This window comes from Brachionichthys hirsutus, chromosome 20 (genome assembly GCF_040956055.1).
Source record: "Brachionichthys hirsutus isolate HB-005 chromosome 20, CSIRO-AGI_Bhir_v1, whole genome shotgun sequence".
Classification (NCBI taxonomy): Eukaryota; Metazoa; Chordata; class Actinopteri; order Lophiiformes; family Brachionichthyidae; genus Brachionichthys; species Brachionichthys hirsutus.
The window spans coordinates 1,501,131-1,519,059 of record NC_090916.1 but is presented as its reverse complement, the minus strand read 5'-3'; the positions used below and the strand labels follow the sequence as shown (position 1 = coordinate 1,519,059).

The 17,929-nt window shown below is 44.0% G+C and overlaps 1 protein-coding gene across 1 annotated transcript in view; it reads right to left on the bottom strand.

Moving 5' to 3' along the window:
- usta (uronyl 2-sulfotransferase a) overlaps positions 1 to 13,994 on the bottom strand; it is a 39,959-nt gene extending 25,965 nt beyond the window's left edge. Inside the window, exon 1 of the mRNA XM_068753946.1 lies at positions 13,763 to 13,994. Within this exon, the coding sequence (XP_068610047.1) occupies positions 13,763 to 13,994 (232 nt within the window). The remainder of the gene's footprint in view (positions 1 to 13,762) is intronic.
- Between the last annotated feature and the right edge of the window lie 3,935 nt (positions 13,995 to 17,929).

The window sequence follows — 17,929 nt, the reverse complement described above, 5'->3', positions numbered from 1 at the left end:
CAGGGGATAGAATGATGTGTTGACGAAGCAGGAAATGTCTTCATTCAACCATGTTTCTCGTAAGAGCCTCATACGGAAATTCCCTACATTTTGTTGGCTAACTGTTTGCGGAAGAAGACAGAAAGAGCTGAGTGAAAGTGGACAGGTTTAAGATCAGCACAGCACAGATAAGGTATTCACGTGAATCACAACACAACTGGGTGGAGAAAGACACAGGAGAGCTCAGACAGACGGTGGGTTGGGAATCCTGTAGTTTGCAATGGAACTCTATGTACAGATTAGAGATGTGATCTTTCCAGCTGGCAAGTCCACGCAGTCAACATAGCTGGCCATGCTTGGTGTGTGTGTGTGCGTGTGTGTGTGTGTGTGCATGCGCATGTGTCTGTCAGGTTCTTTACTGCATAAATGATAATAGAGAGGCTGCATCTGTTTGCTGTCCAGGAAAAAAAAAATGCGGAAGCTTTGCCTAGATGAGCAGGAGATGAAACGGGACAAGGAGACAAAAAAGAATGAGTGTGGTAAGTAAAAAAGACATAAGGCAGGAAGATGAAGAGCAAGAAAGATCTAAAGGAAAGGATGGGAATGGAAAAAGAGGGAGGGATACAGAGTGAGAGAGAGACAGCGAAGCGAGGCCGATCACCCACACCTCTCTCACATCGTGTAAGAGGTGAGAGAGGTGTGGGTGAGACTTTGTGGTAAAGAATCAGAACAATTTTCCACAGTGATGGATGGATTTACAGGACTGGCGAGGCAAACTGGCACGAATTTGGTCCAGTCCATTCCAGACCGGTGCAGCGGAAGGTGCTGGTTGGCCATGAGGCAGGGACGAAGTCCCGGTCCAAGTCACACTGCTCAACCAGGCTCTGGGCCAGTTAGTGAGGCCAGACAATTAATGTCTTTTCAATGGGTGTAGGAAAATTCCATGTTTCAGCATCAAAGCAGTACTGTAGAGTCAAGAGTTTACAGAAGGTTCTAACGTAACTTCTGACCTCGTGTTAAAGACTGCAGCGATACTCGCACATTCTGGATTTCTGCACCTCTCTGGTTGGTCATAAAGAATTGTAAGGTCAAACTTGTAAATTTCAGTCATTCTGTCTTCCAAACAAACACATTTATTCCAACTTCCAATACCACTAACCTCACCCACTGGCATTTACGTTGAGCCAATCCTCGGCGAGAATGAGGGCTCAACCTCAGCTTTGGCCAGGACGGAACACGTGTCTCCTGTTGCACTGGGTTATTACTCTGTGTATTGCTAAAACTTCAGCCGTTCAGGGATTTGAGGCATAAGCATGAGGAAAAAAGAACCTGGCACGGAAGAGTTTGTAGGCAATGATGTGCATCCTGCCTTCACCAAAACCTTTAAGCTTGAATAGTTAGTAGTAGTAGTAACGTTTGTCATATTCAGGCTGTTGCTGCAATTTACCCAATTAATAATTGTAAGATCTTAGAATTTTTACAATACAATAGTTTTAAAAACTCAGTCTAATTTACTTGAAATATCACCCAAATAGGTCGCTATGATTTATTTATACAAAGTCTATTGTTTGAATTTTGAAAAATAAAAGCATTTTAAGTATGTAAAAGTATGAAAATAAACCGAACCGAACCGAAATTTAGCGTACCGTTGCACCCTTAGTAACCAGAAAGAATAAAATAAGGAAAGAAGTGAGACAAAGGTCGGCTTCAGGAGAAAGCACATTTTGAGACCAAAGTGTGAAATTTGGCTGAGGTGCAGTTTGCTTTCCACAGGAGACGACCACATTCCATCCGAACGCTTCAAAAATGCTTTTCAGCCCATCTCTTTCTTCTGCCACCGGCGGCACATCAATGTATCTCAGTCCTGAAGTCACTTCTAATGACAGCGTAAAAATGTCACACCTTTTGTGAAGTGGAATTGTGTAAAATACGTTACAGTGACTGCGTTGAGCTGGCGCCTCATCCTGGGTGTACCCTGCCTTTTTGCCCGTGTATAGGCTCCAGTAGACCCCAAAAGTGGATGGATTACCGGTACAGTGATTTAAAACCCATTTAGAAGCCTGATCTTCAGCCAGTGAAGGGGAAGAAGGAAAATGTAAGACGATTGCTATTAAAGTCTTTTTAAAACTGATGTTATGGATTGCATGGAATATTGGCAATACAGCAAAAAAATCTAGTAATGCCCCTACAAGCGCACAGCGTTTGAACTTTCAGATGTAGATGAAGTAGACGGTTCCCACTTCAGGCTGTGGCTTCTGCTACAAAGTTCGGATTTCCTGAGCGACAGGCAGAAATAAAGAGCGGTTGCATAACGCTCTGTTTAGACAGGAGCTGGGTGGGACTGGACCAAATGTTTGTAGCATTCCTCTTTCTGAAGCTTGTCCTTAAAGTGGAGTGGTACTTTCGAGATAAGCCTTGCTTTTCTTTTAGGGTGAAAATGAAACTGGTGGAGTCAATGTTTCTTCCAATTATTGATTATGGTGATGTGTTATATGTGAATGCCGCCGCCCAATGCCTCCACATCCTGGATAGGGTGTATCATGGCACTTTGAGAAATGGGGGAAAAATGCTTTTAGATTTGCCGCTCCAACTACATGGAGCATTTTGCACTCAAAGCTCAAACTCCAAAGTCTGGTATCTCTGAATGTGTTTAATGCCATGATCAGTCCCACTGTATCCAGGCTTCAGGAGTGTAAATGTTCTATTTTAACTAATCTTGTAAACTTAATTATTGTACTTTGTATGTCTGTTTAATGTGGCTGTGTGTTAAAACTGTTTTTTATTTTATTTTGTGGACTGCCATCCTTGGTCAGGTCTCGCTTGTAAAAGAGATCTTGGATATTATGGGACAACCCTGGTTACATAAATGTAAAAATAAAAAAAAATTCTTTCTGCGTCTGCATAGTCAATCAATAACGTCATTTTTGTGAGCCGAACAGATGCCAAGAAAGCATGAATGTGTGTGTGTGTGAGTTTTTTCTATCTTTCTGAGTTTAGGGGATTTGTTTTTAACCATTATGAACTGGTATTTTCACAATTTTTGCATTTGGTGTTTTTGGACGAAGCAGGACCTTGAGAAGTAGAATAAAGACCTCATCGCCATAAAGACCGAAGGCTATGAAAAAAAAAAAAAAAAATCTAAATTTTGGTATAATTTTACTAAAACATTGATGACTTTGACAAACCCACACCCGGCAGGCCCAAGGCCTCAGTCAAATGATGACTTCTAGAGCTCCAAACAAGATTATTAGTATTTAGTGAATAAAAACAGCAGAGAGTTGGTTTTCTCATTCAACTCAGTTGAAACAGAAACTTTGTGGACGAAGACACACTCCCTGAACCGTGGGCAAGGCATCGCTTACGCCATCTGCCCTGCTATATATTTAAGGCTGCTATTTTAAAACTCTTGGCCTATATATATATTTTTTTCAATGCCAAGAAATGAGGCTAATAGACAGAGCTGTTGTGACCTCAGAATAATGACAGGCTAAGTTCATTCAACAGCTCATGTTGGTGGCCACCAGGCAAAATGCTTCCTCTTAACAACTCGCCTAACAACCAATCAGTTGGCTTCAGCCTCAGTGATTGCCACCTGGACTTGGAGAGTCAAGACAGAAACCAATAGATGAATCAAGCCTGAAAATAATCATTGGACGAAAGTGCCCAAACAGACCTGTTGTCTGGCTAATGCAACGGAAACAAGAGCTAAACACGTTGGGTGTCCTGTGGCAATAAACCAAGGAAGGTGGAGTGTGTCAACACTTTGCCAATGAAAGCAAAGACCTTTCCGAAATAGGCCAAAAAATCCCAAAGAACTTAAATAAGAGAAAGGCCAAATGAAGCAAAAATCTATAGTGCGCAATTCCTGATTCTTTCATACACAAGCCTGGATTGAGATTAGAACTCTCGTTGTTCTGGACCAGCAGAGCAAAGCAGCCTAAAGCAGGACTGTCAGTTTAAGTACTGGAAGAAGACACTGGATATTTCTCACAGTAACTGATCTTTGAAGTTGTGGAATACACGCAATACACGCCTCAGTGTTGCACCTATTCATGCACTATCACAGAGAACTGACATAAAAGTCACCACAACCACTCATCATCAGTGTCTTCCAGCCCTTAAGAACAACACAGAATTCCTAAAAACGACCCCCTTCCTGAGCTGTACTTTGACTTTATGGAGACATTAGAGAGTAAAGACTGCTTTGGTCATAAGTCACTCTTAGATAATAAAGTTGGGCAATAAAAACTTCAAAGAAATAGTTTGCCATTTTGGGAAATCCTTCAGATCAATTACATTGCCATTTCTGTCTGGGAAGCCAGCAAGCCAAAAACTCCTACTCCACCTCAAAAAACAAACAAACAAACAAAAATGTTAATTTAAGTCCAGTCCAATTTAGTAAAAGAAAATAAAAGCAAGTCAAATGAGGTGATCCAGCCATTACAATATCTTTCTTCCACACAAGTGACCTGAGATTAAATGTCTTGACCGTATTTTCCGGACTATAAGTCGCATTAGTCAATAAATGAGTCATGAAAAAGCACAAAGCACATTAACAGTTACCAGTATTCAGCTACATGTAGCATACACAACAATTGAAAAGGAAGCACACTAACATACTGGTCAGCTTGTTGTGTAAGCTACACGATGCATACTCGCGGCACATATTGCGTATGCTTCAGGTATATACCCAAACGTATTGTTTGACAGGTATGCCATATAAATCGGAATCAATGATTTCAAGAATCATTTAATAAAATAGTAGACCTGTAGAAAAACACTCGATACATTTTCCAAGTTTATAAAAATTCACAATACCATACAGGTGTGTCTGAACATAGAGAACACACCGATGGAAGCGTGTCGTCAATGGCTGATTGAATGTGCTTTGCCATTCGCATCAACTCTGCTGGGCGCTCTATTGATAGCACAGATAACTCATCGGGCTTATTTATTTATTTTCGGAATCTTGTTCTTCTTGTGTTACTAATTCCTTACTCATCTCCAACATGTCATCGTTATTCATGGCTGCAGCACCTCTGTCTATCAGACCCCCCCCCAAGCTCGTCCTCGGTTGCGTCCTCGAAGCTCTCCGGGCCTCGGAGTTTAGCCGGCCGCACGGACGTGGTTACGGCTGCACTTTGAATGTCTTTAAGGAAAAATCCCTTGTAACCATTGACCGCTCAGGACACAGATTCTTCCAGCAAGCGTTGATCGTTTCAGATCTCATCTCAAGTATTTCTCTATTTATCTATCTGTAAAAGTTCCACAAAACACCTGTAGTGTAGCGAGATTTGGGGTTGGCTGGGCCACCTGAAACAGGGTGAGCTGATCGGCAAAGCCTTGGACGGTTGCAGTTGAACAGCTTTGTGCTTTTCCATCAACTCTCTTTCCACATGGCAAAAGTAAATGCACTAATGGAGGATAATCACCCCGTGTTGTTTTAGTGTTTGCCCGTCTCTGTGGAGGGGGCAGGAGATGATGGAGGATAATTGGTCCTGCTAATTGCTTCTAATGTGTGATCACAGGGTTGAGCCAATTCTATTTTTAATTCATTTGCATTTCCTTCAATAATGAACCAGGAAAAGAAATGCATCACATACAATGACGAGTAACAAAAAATAAGTCTCATGCCCATAATTATCATAAAATATTCACAAGAAATCAGTTTTTTTGCCGTGTTAAAAAAGTCTAGGCAAAATTTGAGCTCCACAAGCTTTTAAAAAGGGAAAACTATTATCCCTTTGTTGACCCCGAAACCAAATGAAGCAACTGGCACGCGCTTTAGGAAGCAGGTACCGAAGCAGAGCATGACTCGCCTCTGCTCTGCATGGAGGGCAGCTTACTTTACCGCAGGCTGTCTGATTGTTTTGGCATTTAGGTGGGATGTGACGCCAGTTCAGAGTTGTTTTGGTCTGTCAGAGGTAATGCTTAGTTTTACTTCACACTTCCCCGAGGACCAACATACTGAAAACGGCGAGAATCTGAATTAGGTGAACTCGCGGTGGCGGTGCTGGTAAAATGTTCTCTTCCTGTACACGGAAAGCTTCCCCTTCGGTTTGCTACCTCGACTTAAAAAGGGGCAGGAGGGGACATGAATAAAGGCAGAATAAGTAGCTTCCCACATGAGCTAGCAACTCTGAAATGCTGACTGAATGCTGGACCATTATTGTGACACGTCGGTAAAGAGCTGCTGATGCTCTGGTCCAGCTGAGATTCATTTTCTACCGCTTTACGGGTCACGGGAGTTGCTGGAGCCGATCCCAGCTTGTTGTGGGCGAGCGGCGGGGTACACCCCGGATGCATCGCCAGCGCCCCACGTGCATGTTTTTTGGGAGGAAACCCACCTGTACACGGCGAGAACATACAAACTCTGCACAGATAGGATTCTAACCCGGCGCCTTCCTGCTGTGGCGCGGCTGGGCTAACCACTCCGAAAGAAAATACACACTTGACTAAATATGCTTGGATTGCATTCATATTTAAGAAAATGACAATGAACGATCAGGTCAGCGGAACATATTTATTACGTAAACGTCTCGGATTTTAAAGGCCTCGTGACGAAAGGGAAAAAGGGAGAAGCGCCTTCCACGGCTGCTGTTTTGAGGTTTCCGACAAAAAAGTCGAAAAAGCGACTGCACTTGGCACAAACATTAAGACCTGATGAGCCACGTGTGAAGATATTGCTGAAATGTATTTTCATCACGGAGGTAAAAATATATGTCTGCACATGCACCTTAACATGAACTAAATTAAAATCGACATCTTACGTAGACATACATTTTTTTAGCTCTGTTTGCAAGATACACAAATCTGTAACAAGAATACAAGTTGATTAAACCCCCTAAATTCATTCCTGAATATTTAACAGGCTGTACAGCTGCATGATTACGTTGTTTTCTAACCCTATTCAGGACAATTAAGACTATGGTGCACATTTTATACCCCTTGCATAAGAATATATGTATTTTCCCATGGTTCTTCAGAACCATACATAAATGCAGAAGTTTCTCCGCACAGCACATTTAGTAACATCGGCGCCACATTACAGCTGTGTGCTGAAGTGTCAGTGTCCGTCCATGTGTAACCGGTGTGGTTTACTTCTGCGTTGTGTGTTATTTGCTCTGTCGTGGTGGGGAAAGTGGACTCGGGACACAGTGGGACCTTGGGGGGGCGACACCCATTTATTTCTGGCAGGATATAAAAGTAGAATAAAATAAAATTAGCCCCAAAAGTAATCCAGCCCCTACCTTCCTCGACATGAGGTGTTCATGAGAGGAAGCGGAAGGGGCGGGGCCCGCGTTTTTATAGCGGAGCCTCCAGAAAACCAAAGAAGAAGGTCGGCGGACTAAACCAAAACCAAAGAAGAAGAGGGCGGAGGACTAAACCAAAATACAGGGCAATTAAATAAAATACAAATGCCAGGCAACTAAATCAAATTACATAAATACATTTCGAAATATTTACATTAATATATAGAACAAAAACACAAAGACTAAAATAACCAGTCTTTGTGACAGGCACTGGCCCACAACTTATCAGGATTTAACCAGGCCATAACAACCCTGTTACACATGCAGCACTAAATGTAACACTCGCTCGACATTTAGGCTCCAGTGAGAGTTCAGGGGCAGCATAAGGGAAGCTGGAGAATCGCACGACCCTTTGTGACCTTTTCACAGCTCAGGCGACCTTTCACTCTCCCTCCCTGCATCACTCGCCATTTGTTTGTGCTTCAACCAATAGCGGTAAAAGCATACGCACGCAGAGGAAGACTGGTGTATTGGCTTTGTTCATGGTTTTGAGGATTCAGTGCACTATCATGAAGTCACAGTACAAAATCAAAAATACTTTTCAAAATAAACACAAGTAGGGATGTCCCGATCCGATACTTCTTTAATACATGAAAACAAATAAAGAGGTGTGAAGAAATGGATCCAGGATGTCCCTTATTTTTTATTTTATTCATCTTATTTAAACATTTAACTCTTAAACAGAGAACTTCTGTGCTGTAGCTTGAACATTCAAGTTATAAATAAAATACTTTTTTCACTTTGGACTTGGACTCGTGCAACAGAAAATTATTAATATTAAATACGAATATTTAAAATAAAATGAACAGCACCTCAATCGCCAGGTTGTTCTTATCCACTTCGAAATACTTCCACACTGCACACATTCTCGCGTCACTATCTTCAATCTGCTTCCCTGTTTAGCCAGCATTCAACCAATAGTGTCACAGGAAGTGATGTCATGCTGCACGCGCTGCGGTTTCTGTTGGAGTAGAGAGGTCTCACTCTGTGCAGCGTAACTCCAGATCTGATAAAAAGTAATGACAATAACAATCCATATATATCAGAGTCCTGATCGGGAGCTAACGTCCGATTCCGATCGAGTCCGCAACTTCGCGATCATTCCACTATATTTCGTGAACAATTTTGTTTTGCATTTATATTTGAATTGTTTTATATTCACACATGTTTGAGCTCCTCAGACGTTCGTTATTCCATAGTCTTACAGCAAAAGAAGAAATGCTAAATCTTTTCCTATTTGTCTTAGCTTACAGCTTAAGCCGGAGGATCCGAGAGAAACACTCCGGACCCTCCTCTCCGTCTTGCGCTCTTGGCTCAGGGAGCTACAAGAGTGTGGTGTGCAATATCAACTCGTTTTGCTATTAGTCACATTTCCTGAGCTCATGACGAAGCCTAAGAGTCAACCAGCAGTTAATACGTCACCGCAGAGATCCGCGGTGCGAATCCCGTGCCTGAAAGGATCAGACTCAGGATTCAAGCCTTCTGATTCAGACAGGATCGACTAAATCTTATCCTCGTTTTTCCCTATTATGGACAGCTGTGGGTCTGGAGGTGGAGTAGCTTGTCCACTAATCTGAGGGTATCTTACTCCAACATATATACGAGGAAGATTTATGTGTGGGTATTTTAACCACAACTGAGGGACGCTTTCTAATGAAATAATGCTTCAAAGTTAATGTTCAGGCCACGTTCAGTGGCTTTAAACTAGGGATGCCAAGATCAGGGGTTTTTTTTGCCCCGGAGTCCGAGTCATTTCATTTTGAACCGATACCGATACTTCTATAATAACGGTACATTAAAGAAAATAAAGACGAGTGAAGAAACGGATCCAGGATGTCCCTTATTTTCTATTTTATCCATCTTATTTCAACATTTAACTCTTAAACAGAGAATTTCTGTGGCATAGCTTGAACATTCAAGTTATAAATAAAATACTTCACTAGTGCAACAGGAAATATTAAATACGAATATTTAAAATAAAATGAATAGCACCTCAAACGGCAGGTTTTTATCATCCCCTTCAGAATACTTCCACAGCGCAGACACACTCGCGTGACTCGCTTCAAGCTGCTTCTGTGTTTTGCATCGCTTGGCGCCATTCAACCAATAGGGTCACAGGAAGTGATGTCACGCCTTTGGAGTAGAGAGGTCTCACTGTGTGCAACAGCGTAACTCCAGATCTGATAAAAAAGTAACGACAATAACGATCCATACATATCCGAGTTCTGATCGGGAGCTAACGTCTGATTCCGATCGAGTCCGCAAACTTGTGATCGGTGCCCGATTTCCGATCACGAGATCGGATCGGGACATTCGATCCGTCATGGTGGTCGACAGCAAGAAAGGAGCCAAATCCAATCATGTTTAAGTCAGAGACGTCCGAGCTCGGTCCAGTTAATGCACATGGATGGAGACGTGCAGCATTGCAACCCAGAAGTATTACTTTGATGTAGCCTTTCCTGCCAAGTGCTTGATGTAACATCAGTGTGTGAGAGGTGATGATGGGCACACACACACACACACACACACACAGTGGTGAGCAGACGGCCAAGCTTTCTTTGCATGAGGTGGTTTGAAAAAAGCCTAAAGCCCCAGTCAGACATGATGAGGGTCACGGCGGTGGTTATCAGCCTTCTTTGAACCGAGGCGTTCCACGTCAGCCAATCATCTATCACCCACTACAGGGGCGAGAGGAACAGATTGGTATCAGCGACAGCTGCGAAAATGTTTAAGAGAAAGGGAAATATGACAAAAAGCAATGCAGCTGCTATTACAGAACTGCTGCCCTTAATTTCTTCTCTACATTTCAATTGTTCAAATGTTAGGACTCACAGATGAAGGTGCATACAAACACATATTTTATTCTTTAACCTAATTCTCATCTATTACTGCTGCTTATGCCATTGATTTAATTTCAAAGCTCTTTTATATCATTCATACCTCCCAAATGTCTTTAAATGCGGATTAGAGACTTGATCTTTTTTCAAAGGGGCCGTGCCCCACAAACCTCAACAGCCAGTTCAGCTTTTGGAAGTCCGTATTTCTTAAAGCCGAAGCCTGAAGGAGGGGCTAAAGAAAAGTGCATCGCCACCCTCAAGTCAAGTGCATGTTGTAGCAAATCTTTAATATGCACCCAGACTTCGCTATGAACAACCCTGAGATACAATTAGAATTGCATTTTGTATTAAAACTTACACTCAACATTAAAGTAAATCATAGTTAATAGGGATCGAGCGATATTTTGGCTCTCCGGCTGCAGTCTCTACTCTGTCTCCAGCATTGTCCCACCCACAGCACCATCTGATTGGTTAGAAGCAGAGCCACGGCAAGGGTAAAACAGCCAATCAGCAGTGAAACTCTGGCGAGCACGTTTAATGAAATTATGAGAGCAAGAGCAGCTGGAGAGTCTCACTGGAGATCGTGCAGAATGTTTTTGGGATTAATAATTGATGTGACTCATATTTCTGTAAAAAAAAAACACACACTTTTTTTTTTACATTTTTCATTTAACTTTATTAGACATGCTGCTGATCTCCCTGCACTTTGTTACAATTTTCCAATTTTCAAACAAAGGTTTGTTGATTATTGTCTAAGATTTTTTCCCCCAAAGCTGTTTAATAAACATGCTTGAAGGCATTTAAATAAAGTTAATTGTTGGAGTTCGTATTATTCTAAATTTTGACCCCAATATTTTCACTTTTAATGCAAATACTGCCTCCTTCACTACTAATAATCGATATCGGCCATTAAAAAAAACATATCAGTCGATCACCGATAGTTAATACCATCTACGACAATTGTGCCAAAATCAATAGGTTAAAAAACAAAACTAATCTGACCTCTAGTTTTCTGTTATGGAGAAACACATGAAGCATTCAGTCCGTGCTGCTCCGCAGGAAGTGCACGGCTGTTTCCTGTTACATCACTACCGTAGCAACACATCTCATCCCTCGCTGACCGGTGAAGCTATAACTTGCTGCTGCGCCCTCCGGTCGACGGGGCTGCACGTTTCGGTTCCTGCAAGCTCAACGTTGACCGACACCCTTAAACGCGGACCTTCCTTCCAGCCCAAACAAAACCGGGTCTGTTCCCTCCACTGTGCGTCTGACTCAGAGAAACACACAAACCTAACACACACACACACACACACACACACACACACACACACACACACACACACACACACACACACACACACACACACACACACACACACACACACACACACACACACACACACACACACACACACACACACACGATTCTCTTTCACTTTCACTTTCACACACACACACACTGCTCAATTTCATCTTTTCCCAGAGCAGCCAAAAGTAACTCAAGTCGGCTGAAGTTAAATCAATCAGGTAGTCAGTGAGTGATTATGAGAAGCTCGTACTTTGTCCTTTAAATGCAAACATCTGCATGCATTAAAGGATCATTTGTGCAAAATATCCTCGTTATTTTTTTCTTAATTCCACCTGGTGGGCCGAAGAGTTTCTGGTAGTGGACTTTACCAGATTTCCGGACAAGCATTTGTCAGTCTACGACCCGGAGACAGAAGGGACGAAGACGGGCAGTGTAAACATGAGGACGAGAGCAGCTGAGGAAGACCACTTTTTACGAAGCACCAGCTCAGGACATTTTCCCTCCTCAGCCGTTCCTCACACATTACTCCGTCTCCTCATCTTTGCACCCGAGACTACAGGTTTCTCCAGGATAAGAGCGAGAACCCCCCTTGTTCCAACAGCTTAATGAGAATATACGATTAATCGTTCGGATCCCAACGGAGGAGGTCCCCTGGTCCATCCGGTGATCCTTTAACAGAATGAGGTCCTGCTCCTTTATGGAGGACCTGTCTGCACCAGACATTCCAGCTGACTGAGCTGAGCTTCATGCATTTACCGGAAAACAACCCGAACTTGCATCGACTGCTGCGATTTCTCAATCACATTAGGCGACGTCGTTTCTGCTGATGCAGTCGATTAATACTCGAGAAGAAAGTACTGATGCTCTCCATGATATCAAAATGCAGCGCTAAAGGCTGGCCCTTAGGTTGATCAGCACAATTTTGATTATATATGCGTGCGTGTGTGTATAAGACTAGGGGGCGGGGCTTTCAGGTATCAAGCTCCTTTATTGTGGAATCAGCTCGCTGATTGGTTCGTGGAGCAGACACCATCTCTATGTTCAAGAGTAGACTAAAGACTTTGCTTTTTAACAAAGCTTATAGTTAATTGATACAATAATCAATATGCTGTCATAGGCCAGCACTGGTGGCATACACTCCTCCCTCTTTCTCTCTCTCTCAACTCAGCCGGTCCAGACAGATGGCCGTTCACTATGAGCCTTAGGTTCTGTCCAAGGTTTCTGCCTGTTAAAGGTAAGTTTTTCCTCGCCTCCGTCTCCAAAGTTCTTGCTCTTGTGGGTCAAGTTGGGTTCTGTCTTTCCCTGCCGCACCTGTAAAGTGCCTTCAGATAACTTTCTGTTGTGATCTGGCACTACAGAAATAACATTGAATTGAAATGATACGTATATATGTGTGTGTGTGTGTGTGTGTAGTGTAGTGTAAAAAGACTACACATGCAAATGTGCCACACAACAAATCAAAATATCTGACAACTGGGTGTGCGTGTTCCTGCACGCAAATGGGTGCGTGACCTTGTGCGAGCACGTGATTCCAGGAAAGCAGCGCGACCAGTGTGATGAGTCGCTGTCATTCCGCTGCAGATGTTTAAACATGTTAAGCAGGCATCAAGCCTTCCGTTAGACAAGTGGTAACTGTAGTCAGTCTCCTTTTGACACGCACGCACACACACGCACACACACACGCACACACACCGTGCGTCACAGTGTGCAGGACAAGTTATCGCTGTGATATTTGAATGAGAAACCTGTGGATTAGCAGCATCTAACAACCACACAGGCCCTTGGCCCGCACCGGAGGCCATACAGATGCGCCTCTGTGTGACGCGCATGCTCGTCCTGGTGTCATCACCTCTCCTGCTCCAGAAACGTAAAGCAAGACGCGCAGCAAATCCGCGTAAACCCCATTTACGACTTTCGGATCCGAATGCGTCTTGTTCCACCGGCGCCAGCCGTGCGTAATGATCCCCATGCGTGGCCCGTCCGTGTGCTGGGGAGGTGCGTGGCACGATCCATCCGGTATCAGTTCTAACAGCTGGTAAACTGGAACCACAATAGTGCTCCAACCAAAAAAGAGCGAATATTTTAACCTCTGCGCGTCGACCCGGCGAGCCTCCAGTCTGCGTTATGAATGATCAATGGACCGTGAAGGTGTCTCCCGTGGAGGACGGGGCTGCGCGCGGACGCGTGGCCTCCCGTGGAATGACCAGCAGTGAACCCTCTCAAACGCGTCTCCTCTAAAACGCCGTCTAGACGCGCAGCGCAACTTTTCTTTTCCCGAAGCCTCCTCCTCCGGGCTCACCGGGACAAAAGTGAAAGGTTCTTACCAAGATACTGCCGGATGTCCAGCAGGATTCTCGGGGGTCCTCCGTTCAGCTGGACGAAAAGGGAGCCGAGGCAGAAGACGAGCAGCGCGGCCATGCAGAAGCCGTAACCGCGCAGGGAGCATCGCAGCGGCACCGCCAAGTGCGCGCCGTACTTTTTGTGGCTCTGGTGCCTGCTGTGGTTTGGAATGGGTCTGCTGCATTGGGGGGAACTGCTGCTGAAAGTCTTCATCATCTCCTCCTCGCAAAGCGCCGTGGAAACTCACCCATCCGCCCGTGAAAGGGAAACTTGCCGCGTCGCGATCATTTGAGGCGATCCGCCGGGTTATCTCGGAGACGCGCCGCGCACCCCGCTTCCAGCCGCCGTCGCAGCCACGGCGGTGTTGCGTTGTTTTTGTGTGCGTGTGTGTGTGTGTGTGTGCGCGCAGACTCTCGCTTCCTTTCCGTCCCTCCCGTCTGCGCGTATTGAGTGACTGCGCCTTCCTTCCGTCCTTCCACTGAAGTTAAGGGTCCATCCTTCTGTCGACTTTCTTTTTTTGGGGTGGGGGGGTGGGGGAGTGTCAGATTACTGAACGTGGAAAGGGGAAAAAACTTCCACTTCGTGCAGAGTTTAGTTTGGGCTTGCCGTGCGTAAAACAGCGTCTCCCGGTGGCCAAAGTCAAAGCACTGCCTACCCCATTGCCCCTGCGACACAGAGCAGTGAGGTTGCTGCTCTCGGTCTGTCTTTGATCTTTACATACAAGGGACATGGTTGGATAGGGGCTCCTCTTTTTACCTCCTCCGAGGCGGGGGGGCTATGAAATCACCTGCGGTTGGTCTGTCTGTCTGCTAGCAACATAACTCAAAACGTTACGGACAGACCTTGATGGAATTTTAAGGAAATGTTGGGAATCTGAACAGTAACAGGTGATTAAATGTTGGTGACGATCCAGAAGAGGATTCTGGATCACTTTGATTTTTCTTTTTTTAATTGCTTGTCAATGGAGCTTCAAAATGTGTTTCTCCATATCTCGGTTGATGATTGAGTAATATTTATGGAATTTGACACAGTCATGTAGGGTTGGGACATCTATCTCACCACCAACCTTCATCCGGATCGGACCCGGATTGCGGATGCTGTCACAATTTCTTCCAAAAATGGGGGGGGGGGGTAAAATATGCATCCAATTCACTCACCAAAATTCATTTCAATATGCACTATCGTGCAAAAATGTTTCCTGGATCTGATCCAGACTGAGGTCAGGAAAAATATATTACAACTTAACATTGAAAACTCCATTTATGGATTCAAAAATATGTTAAAAATTCACATCAACTCCGATTCACTTCTACTTTTCACGGTGCGTGTATAAAGATAACAAGAACAATCTAGAAGTGTCACAGCTTGAGGGGGGGGCTGTGCTTTTCCATGCATTAACTTCTCCTGCCTTCCAGGTCCTCCTCCTGCAATCAGCTCATTCTGCTCACCTGTGCTCCCAGGCTCACCTGCAGCTAATCAGGCTGGACACGACACATACTCAGCTCAGACCACGCCCCCTTTCCAGATTGTTGTGATTCACGCTGTCATTTCCAGCACTGCATCCTGATCCTGATCCTGACTCCGGTGTACCTGCCCTGCCTGTTTTTGATGTCGCCTGTTTGCCTGCCCCTTCGGCTCCACCTGCCTGTTACCCAGTTTTTAACCCTTGCCTGATTTCTGGAACTCTCCCTTTGTCTGCCGCTCTTCTGATTTGTCTGCTGGTTTGGACTGACTACTGGGTTTTGACAACAAAGCTCAGTTTCTGGATTTTCCCTCTCCTGCCGTGCATTCAGGTTCTCGCCTGCCTTGGTCTGTGACACTAACCTTTAGATGAGGATCCAGATCACCATGTGGACGGTGTAGATCCAATTGCGAAGGGAATGAACTGCTTGGCGGAGCGCTCTTTGAGTGCTTTTCTCGTTTTAGAGGCGTTAGCAGTAGGACTTAACGGATTATGATTTCATTCTTTGAATGAAAAGACTGTGCTTTCGTTCAGAGGAATAACAAATTCTGGCTGAAGTATGGGGGGAAAACTCTTTATCCAAACACGTTCTAGAATATTTGGGTTCTCTTATCATGAACGAGGTGGAAAACGTAGTTTCATTGAGAAGAGCAGCGTCAAAGCACGAGCCAGGAAGAGGACTGGGTCAGCTGTGTCACGTTTTCTGAATGAGGTATTACAGCTGTCGACATTCAGTGATACCGTACACAGTACCCGGTGTGTTTAAGTACATAGAGACAATCAGAAGGAGGGCGTCTGGCAAGAAACTGATTTTATTGTATTTCAGAATGACAAATGACTTTTGTTGTTGGAGTACACAAGCAAACCTGCATATGGACAATCATTAGATGAAAACCAAATAAAATAATTTGTACACATTTTACAGCACATACCGTAGTTCCTCACCGGGTTAAAGCAATATGCATGATGCGGGAAGATATTGCTATTTATATGGTACAGCTAATTACAGTTTATATATGAAAAAATGCAACAAAAAAAATAAGTTATTTAAATATCAATTACATATACAGAACATGGGATGTCTGCTGAACGTTTCATGTATATGTAATGAAGGAGTTACTTTTTGCAAGCTTGCAAAAAAACAAACTGGAAATGAATTACTTGAAAGAGGTTAACCTGTGAGGGTTGTTAGACTTTGCGTTGGGAGCAACTCGACTGAAACACCAGCAGAGCTCACTGAGGGGCTTTACAATACCTGACAGGAATATCCGTCGTGGGACCCGCGAACAAAATGCGACCAATTTCACCTGTAAAATAGTTCGATTTACCCTCTAAAGTGCATTTTCAGTGTCAGTATTTTCATTAAAGCAAATCCCGAGGTCTGTTACGTTTTTACAATGACCCCCGTACTTGCTATCTCAGCGCACCGCTTTGATTGATGACCAAAAAAAAAAAGGTATTTGAATATCAACTGCCATTTAAAGAAAAAAAAAAAAAAAAAACTACTTTAATTTTAGCAAGAAAACCGTCTGATTTGAAATAGAAAATCTAGGGAACAATTCTTCAGGTAAGTATGAAATATAGAAGATCTTTATTAGAACTAAGAGGATGCAGGGAACGAAATGATGTCCCGCCTGTTTTCAATACAGGTTTTGGCCCCTCGTTTCTGTCACAGCTTTCCAAAGACGACTTCCTGCCATTCCGTCTGCCGACCTCGGAGCTCAGTCCTTTCCATTAATTCCTGTTCTTAACATCTATCCTCAGTGTGGTTGGGTAAAAGTGTAATGAAAACTTCCATGCCAGCGTTGATCACGGCTACAGTTTTATTTGCTTGAAAATAAACAGATTATTATTGATCTTTTAATCCTCAACGCAGCAAACCAAAGCGTAAAACGGCCCAATAGATTCCAGACCCGGCAGCCCAGATGTCAGCTTGCATCTTTGGAACACTTTCCTTTCCTCCTCTGTTCCCACAAGCCCTATTCATGGAGCCTCTACAGGGAGTGTTTTGGGACGTCAAATATGGGACACTGTCTTTGTGGTTGATCCTCTTGGCCTCACGAGTGCATGAACCACAATCCAAGAGAAGCACGTTTTTCAAACCGCGCCCCGGTGACTCACTGAAATGATCTGAGTGCATTTATAAAATCTCCAAAGGGACAAACTTGCACTATTTGTACAGTCACAGAAAAGTCAATGGGACGCCGTCATTCATTCAGAATGGGAAGGCGAGAATGCACAAGAAAAGCCTTGTTGCTTTAGTCGCAGATCGAGATTCTGTATTCGTACGGGTGCAGGATGAAACGTAACGGCGTGATCCCGTCTCAGCGAGGGCGAGGCCTCAAAACAAGGCCGCAACATTCAGGAAGCAAACGCAAACCTATACGTGAAAATCACTGTAAAATTCAAATAAGCTATTACACAGAAACATGATACAAAGGAAGCAATCTCAAAGCCAGCCGTTTACGCCTGGACGCCGATTCACCGTTTAAAGGTCCAGATGTGAGAGGAACGCCGTCGTCATTGAAAGGCTGAATGAGAAGCGCGTCACTCCCCTGAAAGACCCTCAGATATCGTCGCCTTTCTACAAAGAGATGAGGATCAAGCACGTGAAATATGCCGGAAGTAAACCGTCTTTTCTTGATTCACCGGGGGGGGGGGGGGTCTTCAGAATGGAAACCGCCCCACA